At 35.8% G+C, this 25,017-nt stretch overlaps 1 protein-coding gene across 3 annotated transcripts in view; it reads left to right on the forward strand.

The window, feature by feature from the left end:
* The window catches only part of Mau2 (Mau2 sister chromatid cohesion factor), an 89,538-nt gene extending 73,501 nt beyond the window's left edge, over positions 1-16,037 (forward strand). For all 3 annotated transcript variants that reach the window (XM_074178086.1, XM_074178085.1, XM_074178087.1), the window contains one exon: positions 15,517-16,037. In XM_074178086.1, coding sequence (XP_074034187.1) covers positions 15,517-15,710 — 194 coding nt within the window. In that variant the 3' untranslated portion in view covers positions 15,711-16,037. The remainder of the gene's footprint in view (positions 1-15,516) is intronic.
* Positions 16,038-25,017: the final 8,980 nt, after the last annotated feature.

The following is a 25,017-nucleotide window of genomic DNA, read 5'->3' on the forward strand; positions in this document are numbered from 1 at the left end:
TTATAGATTTAAATAAGGCATTTGATACTGTCTATCATCGTCTGCTCTTACAAACACTGTAAAATAAAGATATTAGAGGGAATTGCTTTGAAGTTACTTCGAAAACAGAAAGCAGCCTGTAAGAGTGAACAATACCACTAGTGACCAGAAGCAAGTTAATTGTGATGTTCCTCAAGGCACCGTATTGGGTCCTTTATTGTTCAACACTTATATTGATGATTTATTCAAATTGCACAGTGAGGCCAAAATCATTGGATATGCACATGGCACGGCAATATTTTATGAGGCAGAAACCTGAAGTTCACTAAAAATGAGGTTGACAAAAGACTTTAAACCAGTGAAAAATGTTTTGGCCATCGTCTAACAATTAATCTGGAAAAATCTAGCTTTTTGTCTTTCAGCTGCGATACATAAAATAGATGTCCAAATAGGAGAATCGAAATTATCAACACTCAAGGTGATATAGTTGAAATTCACTCTGTAAATAAAGAAACTCCAATCAATACTGTACAGATTTTGACTACTCAAAACATTATTACCAACGAAGGAAGTAGAAAAACTATATTCCGCCTTAGTGGAAAGCCACCTGAGATACGGTATTATAGCGTGTGGCTCATTTTTGCGGGGACATTTTAATTCGTTAGAAATTATTTAGAGGAGATTTTTAAAACTAATATTTTCGAAAAGTGTACGCTTTCCAACAGATCGACTATAATATAGGGAACGTTCTATTATGGATATCCGACAGATAGACTATTTTTGTACAAATGTAAAATATCACTCAAGTAAAAATGAAGCACTAGTCCAAAATCACAAGTATATCACTCGACATCATGTAAAACTCACTTACCCATTCATTGTGAAAAAGTCAATGTCACGAAAAGCATACACTTTCACTGTTACAAAACTTTATAGTACAATACCGGAAGCAATAAGAAATACATTTGAAAAGTATTGCTCAAAAAAAATCATCTAGATTGAACTTCATAAAAACAGGTCCTACACAAATATTTTCCCATCTTGGTTTTTTTATTCATATTCAATACTTGATCGTGTTCTTTTTTCTGCAATGTAATAAATATCACAGCATTACCTATACTGTTAGTCTTAACTTTTTATTTCAACTATTTTATTATATTATTTTAACTATTTTATTATATATTAAATCAATGCATCGATAGTCGTGTCACGAAGTGTTCTGGCGATGCATTGAATTTATTGGAGCCTCCGGAGACACCCTACATTTTGTTTTATAAGAGAGAGGACATTGTCAAATCAAGATCTTTAGATGGTGTGGTGCTGCAGGTTTTTCCGGGGTTTCCTGCAGCTGAAAAAGCAAATGCGCCACTGGAATCAGTGAAGTCGCCCCGGAGCACCAATTAATTTTTATTGTTGTTTTTATTTCATTTTTATCGTTGTTTTAATAAAATATATGTTTTTTAAATCATCATTTAAATTTTTGTAATGCAATATTATTGTCTTTCACTGTTTTATTTTTTGTATTATTTTCATTACATTATACTTATTAATTGTTTGCGAAACAAGTGCAGTAGCACTTATTGCCTAAGCACTTTATACAACTTGTTTCCTTAAAAGAAATGTACTCTTACTCTTATGAATTATTATTATTATTATATTTATCACCGCCATGTTTCTTTTATATCAATAATTCAATGCTATATTATTTCTTCTTACGTTCCTAGGCTCTAAAGTCATTTCTCATGGATTTCAAAGTATTATTGAACCATTTTATTCAGAAGGGATTATCTCTGAGTGATTTTTTCTAACATAAGTTCGAAGAGAATCAACAAAGACTTGACAGTAGTCATTTACTTCAACATGTTTCGATTAAAATATGTCTCAATTTATAGACAGCTTTTTTTTGAAAACCGGTCCATCCCACTTTTTGTAAAACAAAATCTAGATGTTTTATCATTGTCATAACACACTTTATAGGTAATGACCAAAAATTGATCGGAAATAGAGGGATCAAGTGTACCTACCTCTAAAATTTGTTCGCTTAAGTCGATAATTTCATTATCTCTACAAGTTGAAGGTGAAGCTTCGAAGTTTCGAAGCTTCGAAAGTCCGAAAATTTTATTGATAAGCCCTAGGATTCTATTAAGTTGTTCAGATGACGTAGTGATGGAGTATTTGACATGTAATTCATATTCAGATATATTGTGTGAGAATTCTGTGAGTGATTTCTGATTCAATTCCATAACGAATGTTTGGAATACAAACTGAGTGGAGAAAAGTGGTTTCTGTATAATTCAGTGTTCATATAAAACTTTGTTTCAAAAGTATTTTTCTTTCGTGTAATTCAATGTTTATATGGAAGTAGCAGTTTCAGGAAGGCTTTTTCTTCCAGTTTGTGTCTGAAAGTTACTTCTTTGCATGATCTACGCACCTATGTATAGTTACTTCTTTTGAAATTTGTAGTGCCCTTTAGATAAGTGTACATATTCTTTTAAATATTCCTGCCAGGATTATAAAAAAAGCAGAGTAATTATGTAATATAAAATCTGACCTAGTCATCCTAAATCAAGAATTGGCTCCAGGAGTTTTCATAGCCAGCAGTATTGCGTCGCTGAATAGCGATAGTTAAAGTCTCAAATTCGACAATGGAAAATTTCAAAATTGAAACTGAAAACCTACAAAATTTTGATATATTGATATGCCCAAAGTAATTGTAATCTGCCTAATGATACAAAAAAAAAACAAAGTAAAAACAACCGAACATCTATGAAATCCAATAGCAACAAAAAGCTATCAAACACTATTTTAAGTCCAGGCATACAGGGTGATACATCAGATAAGAGTAAATCGAACCTACAATTACTGGAAGTCCAAACAATGAAAAAATGTGATGAAATCATTAACCTGATTAACGATACTGACCCAAATCCCTCTGGTACCTCCGTAGACAACTCCTGGAATTCAGTAACTCATAAAAAAATAAAAAAAATACATCTTCACAACTACCTACTGCTAAATCATATGACACAGGACATCCTAGTGACCTACTCACACTTGCTCCTGAACGGAAATGGATATGGATTGGTGGACTACCATCGATAATGTTAAGGAATATTTAAAAAAAGTCTTTCCTGAAAATAACGTTGATTGTTTTGACCTCAAATCCAAGTATAAAAAAATGCTTCAAAATAGGGAGTTTTGATCTGTCAATGGATGAACTTCTGGACCCCCAATAATTGTCCCAACAAATTACACATTCGTCCCTTTCAACACCAGTGATCATCAATATGCCCCAAATATCATATCTGATACTGGTTCTTCTGGTTATTCCAAACCTGAATTAAATGTAAATAAGAACATATACAATTTCATTTCAATTATTAACAAACAGACTTAATAAACTGGAAGTTCTTTTATCGGAAGAGGATCCGGACGTCATTAGTATTGTTCAGCACTGGTGTGATACCGGCTATAGTCTGATATCTGAATTTTATCGTATTACTCATATACATGGGGGAACTGCCATCTTTGTTAAATCATCATTGCTAGCTCAGTGTCTTAATTTAAAACAGTTCTCAGAGGAGATTCATTGTGAAGGCAGTGGGATAAAACTAACTGTACAAGGTAAAAAGATTTGTATATTAAGCATTTATAGATCTCCTAATGGTAACTTGGATATATTTTTACATAAATTATCCTGCATATTAGATTATATTTCTAGAAATGACTATGATATTTTCGTATGTGGTGATTTTAATGTTGATTACCATAAAAATACTTTGGTAAAGTAACAGCTGGATGACTTATTAGCTAATCACAACTTGCATGTTTCATCCTTGGCATCCACTCGAGTTTTTACTAATCGATTAGGAATAACATCATCTAGCAAACTCGACTATGTACTAACAAATGTGGAGGAGGATTGTTGTAAATCTAATGTCTATGAGGGGAACTTCAGTGATCACAAAATATTTTCTCTTATTTATAGTATGCCTTTAGAGAGTAAAATAATTTTACCATCTCACTATAATTACAGAGATATCTCAAACATAACTTGAAACAATTGTCGTTGACATTGTCAATTACCAGCTTTGACACTATATATCATTTAAATGATGTGGATGATAGTTTTCAGGAATTTATGAACATAATAACAAGTATCATAAATGACTGTTGTCCTATAAAAAGGCACAAAACAATATCTGACAAAAAATCTAACTGGGTAACTCCAGAAGTCAGACAAGCTAGCCGTAATCTAAAAAATACCCATTGGCTGTGCAAAAACATAGGCAACTTAGACTCGCACGCTGCATATAAAAAAGCAAAGAAAGACTACGAATTACTACTCGAGAAAGCTAAATTGGATTTTCATGCAAATCTAATAAAGAACTCGAACAATAAAAACAAAACAGTCTGGAACCTAGTTAACAAGGAAATGGGTAGAGGGGAAAAACAATTTGACATCATTCTCAACCATGGTAATGGGTTGATCACTGATAGAAAAAGGGTGGCTAATACTTTCGGTGATTACTTCTCAGTCTATCACAACCGGCAAATATCCATCACTCTTGAAGACGGCCATTATTATTCCCATTCACAAAAGTAAAGAAACATCAGATGTGACTAACTATCGTCACATCGCTCTTTTAAGTATTTTCTCTAAAATCTTTGAGAAACTAGTTAACGAGAGAATGGCTAACTTTCTGTTGAATTTTAAGATTCTTACTGACTGCCAGCACGGTTTTCGTAAAGGCAAGTCCACACAGTCAGCTGTCTGTAGTTTTGCTGAAATCATCTATAACTCCCTAGACAATGGTATGCACGTGGCAGGAATATTTTTTGACCTCTCACGTGCATTTGACTGTCTATCTTATGACTTTATTGAAACCAAACTTTTTAATCTAGGATTTAGGGGTGTATTTTTGCAATGGCTCAAACATTTTCTTTCAGACTTTATAATGTTGGTAAAAATAAAAGATACACTATCGGATCCTCAACCAATCAGTTCAGGAGTTCCTCAAGGCTCTGTCCTGGGATCGCTTATCTTTCTATTATTCGTCAATGATCTACCCAAATACTTCAACATCAACAACAATAGTCTCACTCTCTTGCTGATGATAGAGGAATTAAAGTCATTAACGGAAAGGTTTATAACATACTTCTTAGATTGGTGCAAGATAAACAATCTGATTGTTAACTTGAATAAAACAAAATGTATCAATTTTAGTTCTTCCATCGGTCTTGATAAACATCCTACTGTCTTTGATATTAGAGGGGTGGAATTGGTTATCAACGAATTTACAAAATTTCTAGGAGTCTATGTGGATGACTGCTTAAGATGGTCTGAACATATTACAGTCACTTGTAAAAAAGTTAACCAAGCGTACTATGCTCTCTCCAGAATAAAACTTTTTATGCCCTTGCATGCCTTGCTGGACGTATATTATAGGTTGGTCTACAGCCATTCAAGCTACAATGTGGTTCTTTGGGGATATGCCACCAATAAAGATAGGGTTTTTATTTCCCAAAAAAAATTATCAGAAAATTATTTGATATCCCATGGAGAGAATCGTGCAAACAGCACTTCATATCATATCAAATCCTGCCATTCCCTTGTATTTACATATTTAAATGCTTATTATACATCCACGATAATTTAACAAAATATAACACAAATTCTTCTTATCACAGTTACTCAACCAGAAATGGAAAATTGTTAAGTATTCCTAGACACAGATCCTCTAAATTTGAAGTCACCCAAATATGTGGGAACAAAATTATTCAATCACCTACCTGATCACTTTAAAACCATGAGTTTGATGTCATTTAAAAGAGAAGTTGAAAATTTGCTCCTGTCTAAGGCTTATTACAGTGTCAGTGAATTCCTTTCAGACGACTTTTGCTGTGGTCCAGACTTTCATCCAGATTTTATTATTTTTTTATACATCCAATTTTGACTAATGTTTTTTTTGTTTTTTCTTTATATTTTATACATTTTTATACTTTAAAACTACTGAGATATTTTATCTTTATGTATGTTTCTTTTCTTTATACTATTTTAACGTGTTGTACTGATATGTCCTATACCTTGTTACGTCTCAAAGGATACTAATTATTATTATTATTATTTTCACCGTAGTGTGCGCTGGTCAGGCCCTATCCCCCGAAGCCTCGATACATTCAGGAGGGCGCGCCAGCATTATCAACCAATGACCACTCCCCACACCGTGGGGTAAGTGATCATTGAGTCCGAGAATCATGTGCCCTGAGCAAGCGCAGTGAGCCAAGAATGACAGGCTTCTGCATCTGTGCGGCTAAGATTTCTGCCTTAGTGCGGCAAGCCGGTATGATTTTAAGATTCGAGAGTAGAGAGGACATCATTCCACCAAGGACTCCAATAATCAGAACAACCATCTTGACAGAGTGATCTGGATAGAGTCTGCGGAGTTCGAAGAGAAAATCTCGATATTTTATCCGTTTTTCCTCCTCTTTTCTGACGATATTCGGCTCACCAGGAGCTGAAAACTCCACGACAAATATCGTTTCGGTCTGGTGGTCGAGAAGAACTACATCAGGCTTATTAGCTTGTATGAGCCTGAGGGTGGGGAACGAATAGTTCCAATAAAGTCGGCACTTCTCGTTCCCCACCACGGATTCAATATCCCCCGGAGCGTAGGGCAACCGCAAGAGTTGGTAATATAGCACTCTTAGGGCCGCTTTATGTCGATGGATATGCTGGACATGCTGATAGCAAGTGCATTAGGGTCTCGGGCGTCTCGCGGCAGGCCCTGCACCTTGTGTCAGGAACCTCTATACCCATCACGCGACTGCGGTAGACTAAGGTGTTGAAGACACCATCCTGGAAAGCCATGATGAACCCCTCAGTTTCCGACTTCAGGTGATCTCTGCGGCTTTTATCTGAGCTTTTTGCTGAACGGGTTCCAACTTGGTGACAGAGTTGTAGTCACCTCGTTCAGAGTCGAAAACTATACCGAGTTCATCAGCTGCTCGGGTAGCTGCCCTAAGGAGAAATGCTCCAATTCCTGCTCTCTCATGGCCCACGGACCATGCAGAGAAGGGGATCCGAACTCCTGACGACTTTACAGGCTGTATCCAGTACCATTCTGTCATGTATACACTCCAAACTCAAAAGTCCACGGCCTCCCTGTTGTCGGGGGAAGTACAACCGTGGAACGGACGATTTGGGATGCAAACTCCTATAGAGATGCATCATTTTTCGGGTCTTTACGTCGAGTTGATACAGCTATTTTCGAGTCCACTTCACTACTCCAAACGAGTAGAGTAAGATTGGAACGGCAAGCATATTTGTTGCAGCAACTTTGTTCTTCCCCGACAGTTCCGATGACCAGATCTGTCGAAGTTTGTGCTGATACTTGCCGCGGAGAAAGTTTTTCACTGCAGTTACCTTTTGTGAGTGGCGTTGTTCCACCCCGAGGTAAGTATACGCCTGTCCGACATCCAGATGGTGTAGGATGCTTCCATCTACGAGCTGCACATCCTCTCCGTAGTCCCCGCATCGTCCTCTTTTGAGATGAACCATTGCACATTTGTCTGTCCCGAATTTCATACCGATAGCATGCGTGTACTCTTCCACCACCCTCAAGGACTGATGGAGATCCTCTTCTCCAGAGGCATAAAGTTTAAGATCATCCATATAAAACAGATGGGTGACCTTGTGCCTCCGGTTTCCGGAGGTGCCACAGTTATACCCTCGAGTATTTCTGAGCGCAACGGATAATGGCAATAGTGAGATGCAGAATAGAAGGGGACTGAGGGAATCACCCTGAAATACACCCCTTCTGAAAGTGACCCACCCTGTTTGAACTCTTGCTTGACCAGATGTTATGGTGAAGCGAGTTCGCCAAAGTGGTATCAGTTGTTCAATGCATCTCACATGTTGTCGGGTACCGCAAGGCATCTGAGCAAATGCAAGATGAGCTCATGCGAAATTGTATCAAATGCCTTACGGTAATCGATCCAGGCCATAGAGAGGTTACGCTTTTATTGTATCGAGTCCTGCGTTACACATCTATCGATGAGCAGATTCTCTTTACATCCAGCGATTTCTTTCTTCGACCCTCTCTGCTCATATAACCGTTCGAATACTCGGTCAACAGCGGTGAGTATTCGTGTGTATAAGATGCTTGTAAACAACTTATAACACGAATTCAAGCATGTTATCGGTCTGTAATTCTTAGGAATTGACAAATCTCCGCTTTTGGGGATAAGAACGGTCTGCCCCTCGACAAACCGATCCGGAATCGGCTGCTCTCCATCCAGCCATGAGTTGAAAACTCTGTCAGATGGTGGGTACTTGGTAGTTTTTTCCATCAATAAGTGTTCCGCCCATCTGGGCCTAGAGCAGCAAAGTTCTTGGAACCAACAAGGGCCCTTCGAACGTCAACCGGGGTTATCGGGTTGCGCAGTTCATTGGGCTTAGGCTGTCGAAGTTCTCTGTTGAAAGCTTCGAACTGCGCTAGGGCTGGAGTGTCTTAAGTTGAGTGGTTGCGGGTATTCATAGATATCCTTCCAGAAGGATTCCACCTGATCAGCGGTTGGCGGATTATCCACAACACGTGGAGGCTCTTGGAATAAGCGTAAAGGTTTCTCGCGAAACCTGAGGTTTTCCGCGATACTTCTCGCTCGCCTCACTAGTGACTTCTTAGCAGCCACTAGCATTCGTATCCTATCAAGGCAGTGCTGTTTGGTGGTCAGCAGCACGCCTTGGCTTAAAGTGTGATGGATACTTCGTAGATTGGCGGCTATTCGCCGCACTGTGGGCGTGAAAGGCTTGTTGGCCGCCGTGTAATCCATCACACATTGGATACGAGACGCGTGTTGTCTCGCCGACGTGATCTTAGCCTCCATCTTGTGTACACGCCGTTCAATCTTCCGAACCGCAAGGCCGGGATTTCGTCCTTCCGATGCGGAGAGCGATTGGACGACGTTATACACGGCGATGTTGATTTGCCAGATGTCAGCCTCTTCTGTTAGAACACTATGAACCTCCGCATCCAAACGAGCCAGTTCTTGTGGCTTCCGGGGCTTAATCCTGTGGAGCGCCCTGCGTGTTCTGATTGTCGTCTCCATTGGTGGTATGATGCGAGTCTCCTCTCCAGCCGTGCCAACGTTAGCAGGTTGGGAAGGAGCTAAATAGCCCTGCCGCTGAAGATAAGATACATAATTCCTAAGGTTTTGGGCGGAAAAGGCGGCATGCTCCGGATGTGTTTCACACCACAGAGCATGCAATCTCTCCATGTACCCTCTTAGCGCGGGCTCACTACTCTCGTAGCAATGCATAAGGCTATCTCTCAGCTCATGCGTCCACTCAAAGCGACCATGGGCCCCACCACCTTGCCTCTGACCCCTCCGAGAGGGTCGATTGTGGGGCTCCTTTCTTGATCACTGGGAACCAAGTGTTGGGACCACCGGGTGGTTAGCCCTGTGGACTCACGGCCGGCACCGGAGGGAGAATAGAGTTCTCCTTCCCGGGTGCGCCTGGGCTACCGGTCCGGTTTTGCACCAGTTGCTCGGGTAAGTGGTGTCGCAACTCACCAAAGGCCATGGGTGTTAGTGGCCATCCCTGCTTATGTATTATTATATCTGAAAAGTGTGCCGATGACCAGTTTAAAACGTTATCACTTAAAGAATTACATTGCGAAATCCCTGAGTTCGCAAAAGCGGATACATCGAACCTAAGTCAAGAATATAGTGATATTTTTTGTTTGGAAATCGATAGTCTAACAATTAATAATTTTTACAATCAGCAGTTTAAACTAACATCAAATTCCAGTTTACGTTAAAAATTACAAAATGCCGCACTCACAAATTTCAGAGGTAAATAAACAAATATCTAAAATTTTAAAAGACTCAATTATCGAACAAACATTTCTAATTAAAGTAGTCCCATCTTACTGGTTCCTAAAAAGTCCGATAACGGAGATAAAAAATGAAGATTAGTTGTAGATTACAGGTTGCTTGATAAAAAACTAATTGCAGATAAGTTCCTTTTACCAGGAATAGATGATATTTCAGACCAATTAGGAAGAGCCAAATAGTTTAGTACTCTAGACTTAAAGTCAGGCTTTCATCAAATACCGATACAAGAAAGTTCTCGCGATATCACTTCATTCATTACAAACTCCGGATCATTTAGATTCACTAGATTACCTTTTGGGCTAAAGGTTTCTCCCAACTCATTCGCTCGTATGATGAGCATAGCATTTTGGGGGAATAACACCAGAAAAAGCCTTCCTATATATGGACGATCTCATCGTTATAGGCTGTTCTAAAAGTCATCACCTTTCAAATTTAAAAAATGTTTTTGATTTATGCATACAATTTTGTCTTTAACTTAACCCTAATAAATGCAATTTTTTCAAAATAACGTTTCGTATCTAAATCATACTATTACAAGCGATGGAATTTTACCTGACAAATCAAAGTACGAAACTATAAGCAAATACCCGGTGCCTACAAATGCTGATGAGGTAAAAAGGTTCATTGCTTTTTTAAATTACTATCGCCGCTTCATTAGAAATTTCGCGGAATTGGTAGTCCCACTTAACAAATTAACAAAAAAGAAATCAAAATTTTAGTGGACCGAAGAGTGCCAAAACTCCTTTTTAAAGTTAAAACAATACCTTTTGGAGCCTCAAATACTACAATACCTTGATTTTGAAAAACAATTTATATTGACTACCGATGCCTCTAAACAAGCTTGCGGAGCAATTCTTTCACAAAATTTTAATGGAGTCGAATTACCAATTCATTATGCTTCGAGGGCCTTCACAAAAGGCGAAATAAAGAAGGCCACAATTGAGAAAGAATTAGCTGCCATACACTGGGCAATCAAGTATTTTAGGCCATATCTTTTTGTTTATACATTTTTAGTAAAATCGGACCACAAACCGCTTGTCTATTTATTTGTTATGTTGGCATCTAGAATAGGTAGAGTATACATATCGTAGGAAATTAAAGATTCAATCAATAGATGTGAAATAAAGCCAATCGCCTTTTCAGACTATAAGGCGGTCATTGTATATATACAGGTGAATCCCAACAACAAAGTTAGGGTCACAAGTCACGGGTGGGGTTATTGGAAAGTGAAACGATCTTCTATGACTGAGGAATCAATTGCGAGTTTCATAGAAGAAATAAGATCTTTGAAAACAAATCATCTATATAATAGAAACTCCATAGAGTGGTGGTTTGGATGTTTTAAAAAAAGAACTAAAGCTTATTTTAAGTCCATCGAAATAGAGCAGGCAATTGAGAATAGACAGATGATGGATTTTTATCAAAAGGCACTTTTTGAAACAAATGAAAAGTTGAACAGAGGCGAAAACGTTTTGAATGAATATAGAGAGATTAAAAATACAATATTACAACTGAAAGAACAACTAAACACTAGATTCAAAAATAAAGATAAGGAAAGTATAAACGAGAGATACAGCCTGTATGATCTCATGAAGCAAAAGAAAAACAAAATATCCATCATTCCTTCCGTATAAACTGAAAATGGTCAAATACTTACAAATTCTAAAGATATGATCAACTATGCTAATACCTTTTACTCAAAATTGTTTAATGATAATCAACAGGACCCACTAGTCAATGACAGGGACACCAGGTGTCTACTTGCTCATATTAAAAACAAAGTATCCCATCGTGATAACATGTTGTTGAAAAAAGAAATAACTGTGGAAGAAGTGAAAGGAGTGCTCGCTAGAACTGCCAAGAAAAAAAACACCTGGCTTAGATGGACTCACCTATGAAATCTACTTGACGTTTTTCAATGAACTCGGGAATGAGCTCAGTAAAATGTTTAACATGCTACTCTCCGGTAAGACAATAATACCAAAAGAATTTTCAGAGCCAGTCATTACCCTTGTCCCCAAAGTAAAGAACGCAAAAGATTTGTCCGATTTTAGACCAATCACACTGCTCAACACTGATTACAAGTTGTTTATGAAAATAATTGCATATCGAATGAAAAATATAAAAAATATTATTGGACTGGAACAGGTAGGTGGTAACAATGAATCAATATTCAATAATTTGTTGTTAGTGCGGGACACAGTTTTATTTTTCGAAAAAGATAAACAACAAGCAGGTGCGATACTGTCACTGGATTTCAGTAGAGCTTTTGACAAGGTAAATCATAAATACCTGTGGGCTGTAATGGGAACATAATTGAGATGTTCAAAAATATATATAAGGGTGCTCGCTCAAAAATACTACTGAATGGATATCTGTCAGATGGGTTCAACATACAACGACAAGGTTGTCCTATGTCAATGACACTGTTTAGTTTATCTATAGAACCTTTCATTAGAATAGCTGACTTCAGTCTGCAGGGTATCAAAATTGGGGATAGTCTGAGGAAAATATCGGCGTATGCGGATGATATCACCGTATATATCAAAGACGAAAGAGATGTAGATACTATACACAGAATAATCAGGATATATGAAAAAGGTGCAAATGCTAGAATAAATGTCCATAAATCCGAAATTTTACCTCTTGGGCGAATGACGGAGTTACAACAAAATGCCATAATAAATTTTCCAGTAAAAAAAGAAATTAAAATCTTGGGAGTAATTATTTCAAACAGATTTCGAGATATGGTGAATGAAAATTGGGACAAGGTCATTAAAAATATAAGGTTGAGTTTACTCTTGAACTATGTGAGAGATTTGGATTTAATTAGGAAAGGGTGGTTTGTGAATACATATGTTTTGTCTGAAGTATGGTGTTTGGAAAAAATATAGCCAAAAAATAACACTCCTCACGGGAAATTACATATGGCAAGGGAGTTTATATAGGGTGGCTGTATAAAAAAGGAGGATTGAACTTGATCAACGTCGATAGGAAGGCACTAGCTTTATTTCTTAAAACACAAGCGAGGTCATGGACAACTGTTGAAAATAAATTTTTTTACAAATCGGTGATAAATAAAATATTCGAAAATAATCATGATAGTATGCACCCTTACATAAAAAAAGTAAAAGTATTAGAGATTTAGGGATTGTGTTCACCAAGAACGAGTTGGCAACTTCTAAGGTTATATATAGACAAATAATGGGAAAGGAAAATAAAACCCCAACAATACAACTCAAACATCCCCAATATGATTGGAGTCGCATCTGGTCAAATATCCTAATGAACACATATACACCAACAAGGTGGCGTTCCAGTGCTTATAAAGCCATAAATGAAGTATTTCCAGTGGCAGAAAAACTGTATTCACATGCATTGAGCATTAGTGCGTATTGCAGTAAATGTAATGTGACTGATAATATTGCACATAGGTTAACAACGTGTGGACCAGCAAGGGATATATGGGAGTGGAGTAGAAACAAACTATTTAGGATATATGGATTGACAGCTATGTACACCGAACCCAAAGATTTATTGAATGTCAAGATAGATAATAGGTTGGATAGAAGATTTTATTGATATGCTCAGAGCGGATAGGTGGCGTAAAATTAAGTCAGAGGAAATAAATAATTTTTCAAATGAAATATTTTATTTTAAGTTTGAATTATAAATGCCTGAACTATAAATACATATGTATATAAATAGTTTATAAGATAGATGGTAGGTATATTTTTTTGTATATACATATATTTTATGAATAAAGGTATTAAAAAAAATCTCGTATTCACATAGAAGACATTAAAAACGTTCCTACCACATCTACACAAATTTTCGCTATAACACGTTCAATGACAAAACAATTTCAAAATACAAATACGACCAATACGTCAGATACTAGCCCAAAAAATAGAAAACCAAAAGTTTTTCAAATCACTGACAACATTACAACTATAAATATCCCTTATTTAAAATCTGAGATTAAGCTAGATTATCTTAGGATAACCCTGGGTCAAAACAACAAAATCAGGGCTGTGGAAACAATACATTTTGCTAATTACAACTTTAGAGAAATTGTTGTCTCGGCTTGAAACTTCAGCTAGCAAAAATAATATTGATAAATTAAAATTGAAAACTAAAGATCCTATATTTACAATATGTACCTACAATAAACGATTTTAAAGAAAAGGGTATAAATACGTTAAAAAATTTAAATATAATACTTTATGATGAACCCACAATCATCACAAATAGAAGCAAAAAAGAAAGAACTATAACAGAGTACCACGATCATGCACCTTTTGGTGGTCACTGTGGACAGAAGCGGCTCTTAAAAAAAAAATCAGGACTAAGTTTCGTTGGAAAAATATGTCTAAGGAAGTAGCCAACTATGTAAAATCTTGTCAAAAATGTCAAATAAATAAAGGTAAAATTAGTCATAGGGAACCATTGGTGATTACACCAACGCCTCAACGGCTATTTGATATCACGTGTATAAACACCATAGGGCCATTTCCTAAAACACCAGACGGTAATTGTTATGCGGTTACAGCTCAGTGCGAATTGATAAAATACGTTGTTATAGCGCCTATACCTAATAAAGACGCTTTAACTGTCGCAAGGGCCATAGTTGATAACTTCATTTTGATTTACGGTCCTATGCGCGAAATACGGACTGATGTGGGAACTGAATATGAAAACGAAGTATTAACAAGTGTGTAAACTACTAGATATCCAACAAAAATTCTCCACTGCCTACCATCACTAGAGTATAGGTGGCTGTGAGAGAAATCATCGGGTACTTAACGAGTATGTTAGAATGTACGTTAACGATACACACACAGACTGGGACAAATGAATAAAATTTTATAGTTTTTGTTACAATACGACTCCCAGTATATATTATAACTATACACCCTTCGAACTAGTTTTTGGAAAAATACCCGAACTGACAAACGCACTGACTGACAAAATAGACCCAGTATATAACCCTGTTAGGAATCACACGTTAAAAAGTAAGACCTCGTTAGTCCTTAGCTCGCACAAGTTTCTCAACTTCTGAGAGTTGTTGTTCGTATGGGGGCGACAGCTGATTAACGGAAAAACAGATAGAACAGATAGACAGATCTATATTTTCACTATTTTGAGATAAGGTCGATTATTTTCTGTCTGGTTCTATCTCTTGTGTCATAGGCTCCTCCATTTTCAAAATTCCTTCTAAATTTTCACTGGATTTGATGAAATTGAACGTTTTCGATTTTCTTCACCCACAGAATCTACCCATATGATCGAAGAACCAATATAAACACATTGTCTCCTTTTTTATCTATAAAATGGCTTATAAATCTTAATGCAAATCTGTCTGACTTCAAGATGAGTATATTTTTCACATACGTCGTGTTGATATTAAAAAGGATGGGTACATAATTGAACCAAATAAATTAGGCAATAATTAAGAACATAACATCTCATTTTTGCTAGTCAAACTGGAACATTTTTGGTTTTTTATGCTGATTATGAATGCTGTATTATAGAAAGGAAAATGTACCTGAAATCTGATGACATTTTTTGTTAGAAACAAAGTAAATGTTTCATTCGTTGTCTTTGTAGCACTTCAAATATAATTTATTTTTTCAGATTTACACCGCATTTGTGGGGATTCCCAGAGAGAAAATGAAGCATATCAAAGACATGTCAATTTTTCGCAGATGTTACTTAGTGATCATTTTCAAGCATCCCAAATGTCCGATCATAACTTAATTTTGTGGACCCAGGGCAACTTTCCGATTAATACTTCAAATTCTCCGAATACTTCCACAGAATTATTATAGGATTGGTTATATTGAATATTCTTCCAAAAAATGATTTGGAATTTTAAAAATTAAACTTTCTTCAAATATTGGATAGTCACAAATAATTAGAAAATCAATAAGTTTGACATTTATTTGTTCCAGCTAATAACTGTTTGTAAATTAATATTATTTTCTTTGAAAATTTCAAATTTGTAATCAGTGAGTGATTTAATATTTTATTAAGTATAGACAAAATTGGGATAGCCAGTTTTTATTTATCTGATGTTTTCATATGGATTCAATATTATTTGAGAATATTTGAAGTCACACGAGAATATTTTTATTCAATAAATGTACCCTTTTTTTATTATTTTTATCATTTCTTTTAATTAGGCTATATTCCCAAAGTTTCTGCTATTTTTGTACATGTTGACTTTTTTATGACTTTTATGACTTTATTTATAAAAGGAAGTGGAAACAATTTTTTGAATTGTTCAATTTTTTTTCTCAGTCATATCGATATATACTATCTTTTGAATAAAAAAGAATTGAAACTTTCTATGTTTTTTACCACATAGAAAGTTTCAATCCTCTTTTCTTCATTATGATTTCCTACCACGTAGTAACGGCTACATCCATCAATTTACTATCTTTTGAAAATATTTTATAGCAAGCTGGGTGATTCCCAAGCGTGGTCAACCAAAGTTGTATTTTTTTAAATGAAAAACCCTGTATATGAATACTTAATTCGATTCTATTTTTTTAGCTTTCTAAGGAATTTTTGTTTTCGAATTTTCATTGCGGCATTGCCAAGTTATTCCAGAAAAACCTAATTTGCAGACAATACTTTTTTAATTCACCACCTACATTTAAGTGATTTTTTTAGGAATAGTTAGTTAACATCACTATGCTAATTTCGAGAATCTCAACTTTCGGAAACAAAATATAGGGTGCTCGGGAAAACCGGTCAAGTTTCACTCATTTTCAAACAGACATAATTCAACTTCTTCAAATGGAACACCCTGTATTTTTCATCTGTATGAAACGATTCAACATTTCACTACATTTTTTATCAAAGGTATACTATATGAAAAACAGATATTTTTCTAATTATACCCAGTTTTATTAATTGTTGTCATCACAAAAAATTCATTTGTTTACGTTCACTTGAAATTTTTTCAATATGAACAATAACGCCTACATTTTTATTGAAAAGAGGAGCCAACACATGCAACACTGCAACAGATAATGTCAGTTTTTTTTAAATGAATTCTCTACAAGTTCCAGCATATCCTCTGGGATTTCCCTGAAAGCTCTAGTGATTCTTAGTTTCATTTCTTCTATGGGTGTTGGAGGAGTTTGGTAGACAATCCATACCTCATAAAAAATCTATTTCAGTCAGGTCAGGTGATCTGGGTGGCTACGCCACAGGCCCACCCTACCTATCCATGGTACGCGCATGGGGATTTTCAACAGGGGGAAGAGCAATTTGAAATGTATTCTCTTCACTTGTTACAGGTCAAACACGTTCGAACTTTTCGCGATTGACATTACCAGTTCTTTCAAATCTTGTTTTTAGAGCCTGAAATGCCCTTCCATCTAGTTGCCTTTTTTCGGGGAACTTCTCTTTGTAAACCCTAGATTCAAGGAGGCAGTTTCCGTCACTTTCCTCCAAAGCATAGACCATTTGCACCATATCTTCTAATGCATAATTCATAATGAAAATGATTCAATCTACATGCGAAAGAAACACCACATGGCGTTATTGACAAATTCCGAGATTCATTTTTTATGTCAGTCATGGATAACTAACAACGCATTTCTTACCGTTGAAACCGCTGATAACTATCACTAGATGGTAGAAAAATGCTAATGTACTAGCGATTAGTTTGAATATTCGAAAAACAAATTTAAGCAAGTGAACGTAAGAAAATACATTTTTTGGTGGTTACAACAATTACTGAAACTTGGTATAATTTGAAAAATATCAGTTTTTCGTATAGTATAGATGAAAATGTAGTGAAATGTTGCTGAAGCATTTTTGTGATTTTTCGTGTGTGAATCATGAAATACTGTTACAGAAACTTCAGCACTATGGAATTGGACTTGCCCTTGAATGGTGTAATTCCTACCTATCATTTCGAAGCCCTACAGTAAAAACAACAATACTCTCAAAAGCGCATTTGAAGACTGTGGTACCTCAAGGCTCAATAATGGTCACCATAATATGGCATAGTTCCGTTTTCGAATCCTTAAATAAATCAATCCATAATGATGTCAACTAAAATTAGAAAATGATGTAACTCAAACGAGCTTTCTTTCAATTTATCTAAAACCAATGTCGCTTTCAGAGGGCAAATTGAAAATATTTCACTAGGAGAAGAGTCAATTGAGAACCAACGTCATACAAATTTCTAGCGTTACACAATAATAACAGACTGAATTTCCATAATCATATTGAGGCTCTTAAAAGCAAACTAGCATCTGGATGTTATAAATTTCATGTCATATCCAATGAAATCGGACTGTCCAACGCATAGATGGTTTTTCATTAACTAAACTAATGTCACCTGCGTTATGGCATTGCCTTCTGGGGTGTTAGTAACAACCACATGCAGGCCATATTATTCAAACAAAAATGTGCAATATGGTCAGCGCCGGATTTAAACTGCCCATAGGCAGAGCATAGGCCCTCAAATTGTTTGTGGTTAACTGTTGACAGTTTCTATTAAGGTCGAGTTAAAGAAGGGAGCAACTGAATAAATTGGCTAACATAAAATTTATTCAAATTTGAACTAGAGGTACTTACAAGCTAAATTATTTTTCGTCTGATTTTCACATTAATGAACGTATCGATAATATCGTCGAAGTCTGTTTCCCTCAAAACATCAATCTCAACAAAACATCGAAGTATTTATTCTGTCCTCGGTCATGGAATTTCGGAGTTTATTTCTTATAAGTTTCAGTTTCGAAAAGGATCTTTCAGGCGGATAATTCTTCACCATTAGTGTGAGATAAATTCTCAGAATTACCCCAACTGCAAAGTTGGAAAAGCACTCTTTAACATTGTTTTTACACAACAATTCATACATCCATCCCTCGTAGCTAATTTCTCCTCTTTTCTTTTGTTCATATTCTTCATAGTGAACTATAAATAGTTTGAAATGTATGAATTCGTTGCAAAAGTATCATCTACGTCGTCGTAGTAGGTTTTCACCAAGTTTTGGCTGTCAGACAAAATTTCTTGATCAGAAATAGTTATTAAATTTTTCAAAAATCCAAATCGTGCATTTAGAAGTGAGTACGTGTCCATTCTCTTCTGTCATGAGCTAGTCGACAACTGGGAGGTAGCTTTGAGTTCTACATTTGTCCGAGGATAACAACTGAACTACCGAAGCTTGCGGGCAATCTAAAGTGGACAACCGGACGTTTCTTTTTGTTTTTCTCCTTTTTTCTTCTTCGTAGTTTCGGCAATCAACTAGCTCGAAAGCTTTTACTTCATATTCATTAAAACTGTCTCTTTTATTTTCAATGGTTGATTTCAATGAAGTAAGCAGTGCCGCAGCAGTGTTCAAGTCCAACCTAGGATTTTGTAGGGTTTCGCTGAAAATATCATCCCAAAAAACTGTATATATAGCTGTTTCTAACTTTGCCATACCATCATGTCTTCTTCGTCCTCAATAATTTCATGGAGGGCATTTATAAAACCTTTATAGCCTCGCAAGAGTGCTTTAGTGGCTTCAACTTGACATGACCAGCGAGTTGTTGCCGTTCTTTTCGGCACAAGAATAGGTTGGTCAGTTTTTGCTTCTCTTGAACAGCGACTAACTGTATTGTACCTGTTAGTTGATTCACTAAAATATACGTACAGCTCTTCTAAAAAATCAAAGAAACTTATTACTCTGAGACAACAACTGGCTGCCGATTGTATGAGAAGTTGCTAGGCTATTTTTTTCTTGTATTAATGCTTGTAGGCTATTATATCTGCCATTCATTGCAGAAGCATTGTCATACGACTGTCCACGAATGTTCTTCAGATCCAGCTCGTTTTGTTCTAGAAAATTAATCAAGCCCTCATACATATCCTTTGCCTTATGATCCTGGTTAGGCATAAACATAAAACGCTCAACAGGAGCGTGCCCCTCAATAAACCGAACCACTAACGTCAATTGGTCAACATGGCCTTCGTCAGGAGTCGAGTCCAGAGAAACTGAAAAATATTTTGCAGTTTTCACTGGATCAATAATTTTTTTTAAAACGGCTTTTCCTAAAATTTGTAGCAGTTCCTCAAAAATCGTGGATAATTAGTTTGTGTGACCACTTCCACGGTTGCCATGTTCTTCTAAATGTTTCTTTTTTTAAATATCGTAATCAGCTAAAAGTTCTGATATTCCTAGGTAGGTAGTTGCCGTTGTTAGGAGATCCGAAAGTTTCGTTGTTCGCGCTAAATGTCAATTCCCTTTCGCTAAGAAAAGCTATGACTCGCAATACTCTTTTAAGAACTTCTCGCCAATATGTAACACTTTTTTCCATTTGCTCCGACAGTTCTCGATCTATGCGACTAATTAGTTGGGATCGCCCATGAGAAAAGCTTGCATACAAAAGAAGAGATGCCCTTTGCATGGAGAAAACCATAACCACCATAACAAATCAAGTAATTTTGGAAAACCATTGTTGAATTTTCTAAAAGTCAATGCAACTTCGCATTAACTTTTTTCTACGGAAGGGAGTTGTTATATATTCCAATACAATGGGTCTTTTATAACCCTATTGCGTATTATGTATAAAGGTCACCCTGAAACTAGTGCGCCTTAATTAAAAGCGCGGATTCATTTCCTGTGTTTCACAGATGCTAAATCATCACTAGGAAACTTATAAATTCAATTCTTCGAGACTCGCCCGCATTACTAGTGCGGTCCCTGACTAACGTCACATCTCCTAAAATCCTGGCGCGATTCAACACGGTTCTAGTACGGTCACTTGCTATCGTAATATCGACTAGTTTCCTGGTGAACCTAACCAGTATAGGTTAAGAAAGCAAACAAAGAAACAAACAACGAAACAATAAAGAAGTAACAAGTAACAAATAAAAAGTGTTTTTTGAAAAGTCTTCGAGCAAAGCTACGATACAACAATTGGCGCAGTCGGTAGGATGACTCAACGTTGCTGAAATCTCATCAACGGCGGTTTCCAACCCTTAAGTCATCGAAGAATCCCACAACCCCAAAGAAGACGGTCTCTCTGACGGTTCCTACAAGAACTGGACTCCTGGTTTGCAGAGCAAGGATTTCATCTTCTTTACACCCAGAAACCACAACAACCCATCCTGATCCTTAGAAGACGGTCTCTCTGACGGTTCCTACAGAACTTGACTCCTGGCTTACAGAGTAGGATTTCATCTTCTTCGCCCAAGTCCACAACGAAATGAAAATTGTATTATTATGGTAAGTCGTCATCTCGATTTTCCTTTTATTTCAAATTTCATTTGAATATTTATTTATGTACATGGTGTGATCTGTTCTGTTCCTGATATCCCCTGAACATTTAATATCTATCCACCAATTGAATATAATTTCTGGAAATAATTATATAATTTTTCAAAACCTGAAAATAATTTTGAGAATACAATTCCAAAAATTTCCACAAAATGGCTAACGACGTTGAACCATACAAACTAGTTGAAATTTTCTCCATTGTACCTGAATATGATGGAAACCCAATTTTTCTTTCGACTTTCATTAGAGCATGTTCAACGGCACATCGAATGGCAGTACACGATCAAAAAGTTTTCGTCACTCTGCATACCTATAAAAAACAAATTAAGAGGTAAAGCTTCTGAAGTAGTAAACTCCAGAAACCCAGAAACATGGCCTGAAATTCAAGACCTATTAGATACACATTTTGGAGATACTCGTGATCTCAATTCTCTAATTCAAGACTTGCAACGCATGAGACAGATGCCAAACGAAAATTCCTTGACATTTGTTTCACGACTTCAAACACACGTAGCGAAACTCTATTCTGCAATTAATAAACAAAATCTAACACCGGCACAGAAAAATGCACAAACCGAACTAATTGACTCAATGAGCCTAAATACAGTTCTTACTTTTTTAGAGCCCAAGTAAGGTCAAATTATAAGAGCTAGTAACCCTGGTAATATTCTAACAGCTTCCGAACGAATTAAAAGAGAATTACAACTAAGTTATTTTGAAAATCAAAAATTTTCAAAACCTCCCCAATTTAAACAAAATTTGCAACGAAACCCTCCACCACTAAAACCAAATTTCCATTAAAAGACTTTTAATTCAAATCCACAAAGAATAAATTACCCACAAGCTCAGCATTATTCTAACAATTATAATATGCCAAGACAAAACTTCGCGAGACCTCAATTAAATCAGAGTTCAAATTATCAGCGATATTCTTATCCGCAGCAACAACAGTACTCTGCTAATTCTTATCAGAATAGACAGCAGCAGCAGCAAACTAACCCACATACGACTCAACAAAATAAATCTAATAATCAGCAAAGACCTTCTGTTATTCAGCAGAATCCTCAAAGAGCACACGTAATAAACTTCGATCATCAACCCGAATACTATTACACTGATAATAGTACAGTGAATGATGAATACTTTTCGAGAAATTACGAAAATGCGTGTTTCAATGACCAAAACCCCTACTATGACGAAATGAATGAATATAATACTGATTATATTCAAGACCCGTACCAAAATAACGACCCTAATTATTATTACCCTCAAGAAAACGTTCAAAATGAAAATTTTCCTACAACTATCGATACCAAACCCCCGGATATACCTGTAGAAACTCCAACTCAAATCTTGTCGATCCAAAAATCGAACAAAGCAAAACTAGAACAACTTTTCATTTAAATCAACCTCTAATGTCGATGGACAATAGAAATGTTTATTACATTAAAGACATCACAAAAAAATTCAAAATATCGATAGACAGCGGTGCAGGAATTTCTATTTTCAAACCTCACACTGTGGAAAATTATAAAAATAAATGCAAAGAAAACGTAACAATTCAAGGAATCACTGATCAAAAAATTCACATAGACGAATCAACACTCGTTCCTTTCAAAACTGATGATCCACACAAAGTTTTTATTTATAATCTTGATATACAATTTGATGGACTTTTAGGTTCAGACTTTCTAGAACATTACGATTGTATACTAGACATAAAAAATCGAAAACTCATAACACATTTCAAAACCGTACCACTTTTTAAAATAGGTGATGAACAAGGAAATCGAAACGAGATTCGAATTGAAATCCCAAATGAGAACTTAAAACAACCTAACATGAGACAAATTTCAAAAACTACCAACATCATTGAGATTGGACCTCGAACAGAAAAAATAATTAAACTGAATTCGACCTTAGAAAATTGTGAAGCTATACTGGTAGCTCAAGTAATTGAAAAAGTACGTCTTCCGAACGCACTAGTAAAAATTAATGAAAAAGGAGAATTTCTAACTTCCATAATAAATCCAAACGCAATTTCAAAAACTGTAAATTTTGAAAATATTCAACTTGAAAAAATTGAATCAACTCAAAATTTTCAAATAAATTCCCTTGATGAAACCATACAACCAAATTTGGATAGAGCTCATGAAATAAAAAATCAATTGAGATTAGAACATTTAAATGACGAAGATAGAGGAAAAATCACTGAACTATGTTTAAATTTTTCTGACATTTTCTACCTTGATGGAGACAAACTGACATTTACAAACGAAATCAAACACAGCATAGATACGGGCAATGCAAAACCAATTTTCACAAAATCGTATAGGTATCCACAAATACATAAACAAGAAGTCAAAAATCAAATTAATAAAATGTTACAATAAGGAATTATAAGACCTTCAATATCTCCATGGTCTTCCCCGGTTTGGGTAGTCCCAAAAAAAATCGACGCCTCGGGAAAACAAAAATGGCGAATCATTATCGATTACAGGAAATTAAATGAAGTCACGATTAATGGTAAATATCCACTTCCGAACATACCTGACATATTAGATCAACTTGGTAAATGCACATGTTTTACGACTTTAGATCTAGCTTCTGGTTTTCACCAAATTGAAATACAAGAAAGTGACATTGAAAAAACAGCTTTTTCGGTTGAAAACGGACATTACGAATACCTCAGAATGCCGTTTGGAATGAAAAATAGTCCAAGTGTTTTTTGTAGACTCCTAGATAACATTCTACTAGGTTTACAAGGTGAACGATGCTTAGTAAACATGGACGATATCATAGTATACTCCGCAACAGTAGACGAACACATAGAAAGACTTTCAGACATCTTCAAACGATTAAGAAAAGCTAACCTGAAATTACAACCTGACAAATGTGAATTCTTACGCACAGAAGTTGCATATTTAGGACACATAATAACGAAAGACGGTGTACAACCAAACGCAGACAAAGTCAAAGCTATACAAAATTTCCCACAACCGACAAACGTAAAAGAAATAAAATCATTTTTAGGATTAACCGGATATTACCGACGTTTTATCCCAAATTATGCCAAAATTTCAAAGCCATTAACAAAATTGCTTCAAAAAGATATTCCTTTTAATTTTGACACCGAATGTAAAAAATCATTCGAGGAACTAAAAGAAAAACTAATGAATTCCCCAATACTAAGATACCCTGATTTTAATGATGAATTTCTATTAACAACTGACGCAAGCTCATTCGCAATTGGTGCTATTCTTTCCCAAGGACCAATAGGAAAGGATCTTCCCATTGCTTACGCTTCAAGAACATTATGCCCAGCAGAAACAAAGTATTCAACCATAGAGCGAGAATTACTTGCTATAGTATGGTCCGTCAAACATTTTCGACCCTACTTGTGTGGAAGAAAATTTAAATTGATTACCGATCATAGACCTCTTACATGGCTATTTTCGATTAAAGATCCTGGCAGCAGACTAGCTCGCTGGAGATTGAAATTAGAGGAATACGATTACGAAATCGTTTACAAACCTGGAAGAATAAATAAAAATGCAGATGCTCTTTCAAGAATAAAAATCAATCATCTTAAAGAATGCTCAAAATTTCATTCAATACTAATGGCAAGCACAGATAACGAATTTTCAGACACTGAAACTGAAATTTCACCCGAAGAATAAACGAAGAATTCGAACGATTTACTTCATTACTCGAAACAAAATCCCTAATTGATTATTCAAAATTTGAAACCACTAACGACCAATTACTAGATAAAAAACATAAAAATATTGTAACTATCCTACAACAAAATAAAACTATTGAACTTCATGAAAAAATATTAGAAGATTTGA

The sequence above is a fragment of the Leptinotarsa decemlineata genome, unplaced genomic scaffold (genome assembly GCF_025532065.1).
Source record: "Leptinotarsa decemlineata unplaced genomic scaffold, Ldec_3_MD MMD2_tig00003348_RagTag_RagTag, whole genome shotgun sequence".
In the NCBI taxonomy this organism is placed as follows: Eukaryota; Metazoa; Arthropoda; class Insecta; order Coleoptera; family Chrysomelidae; genus Leptinotarsa; species Leptinotarsa decemlineata.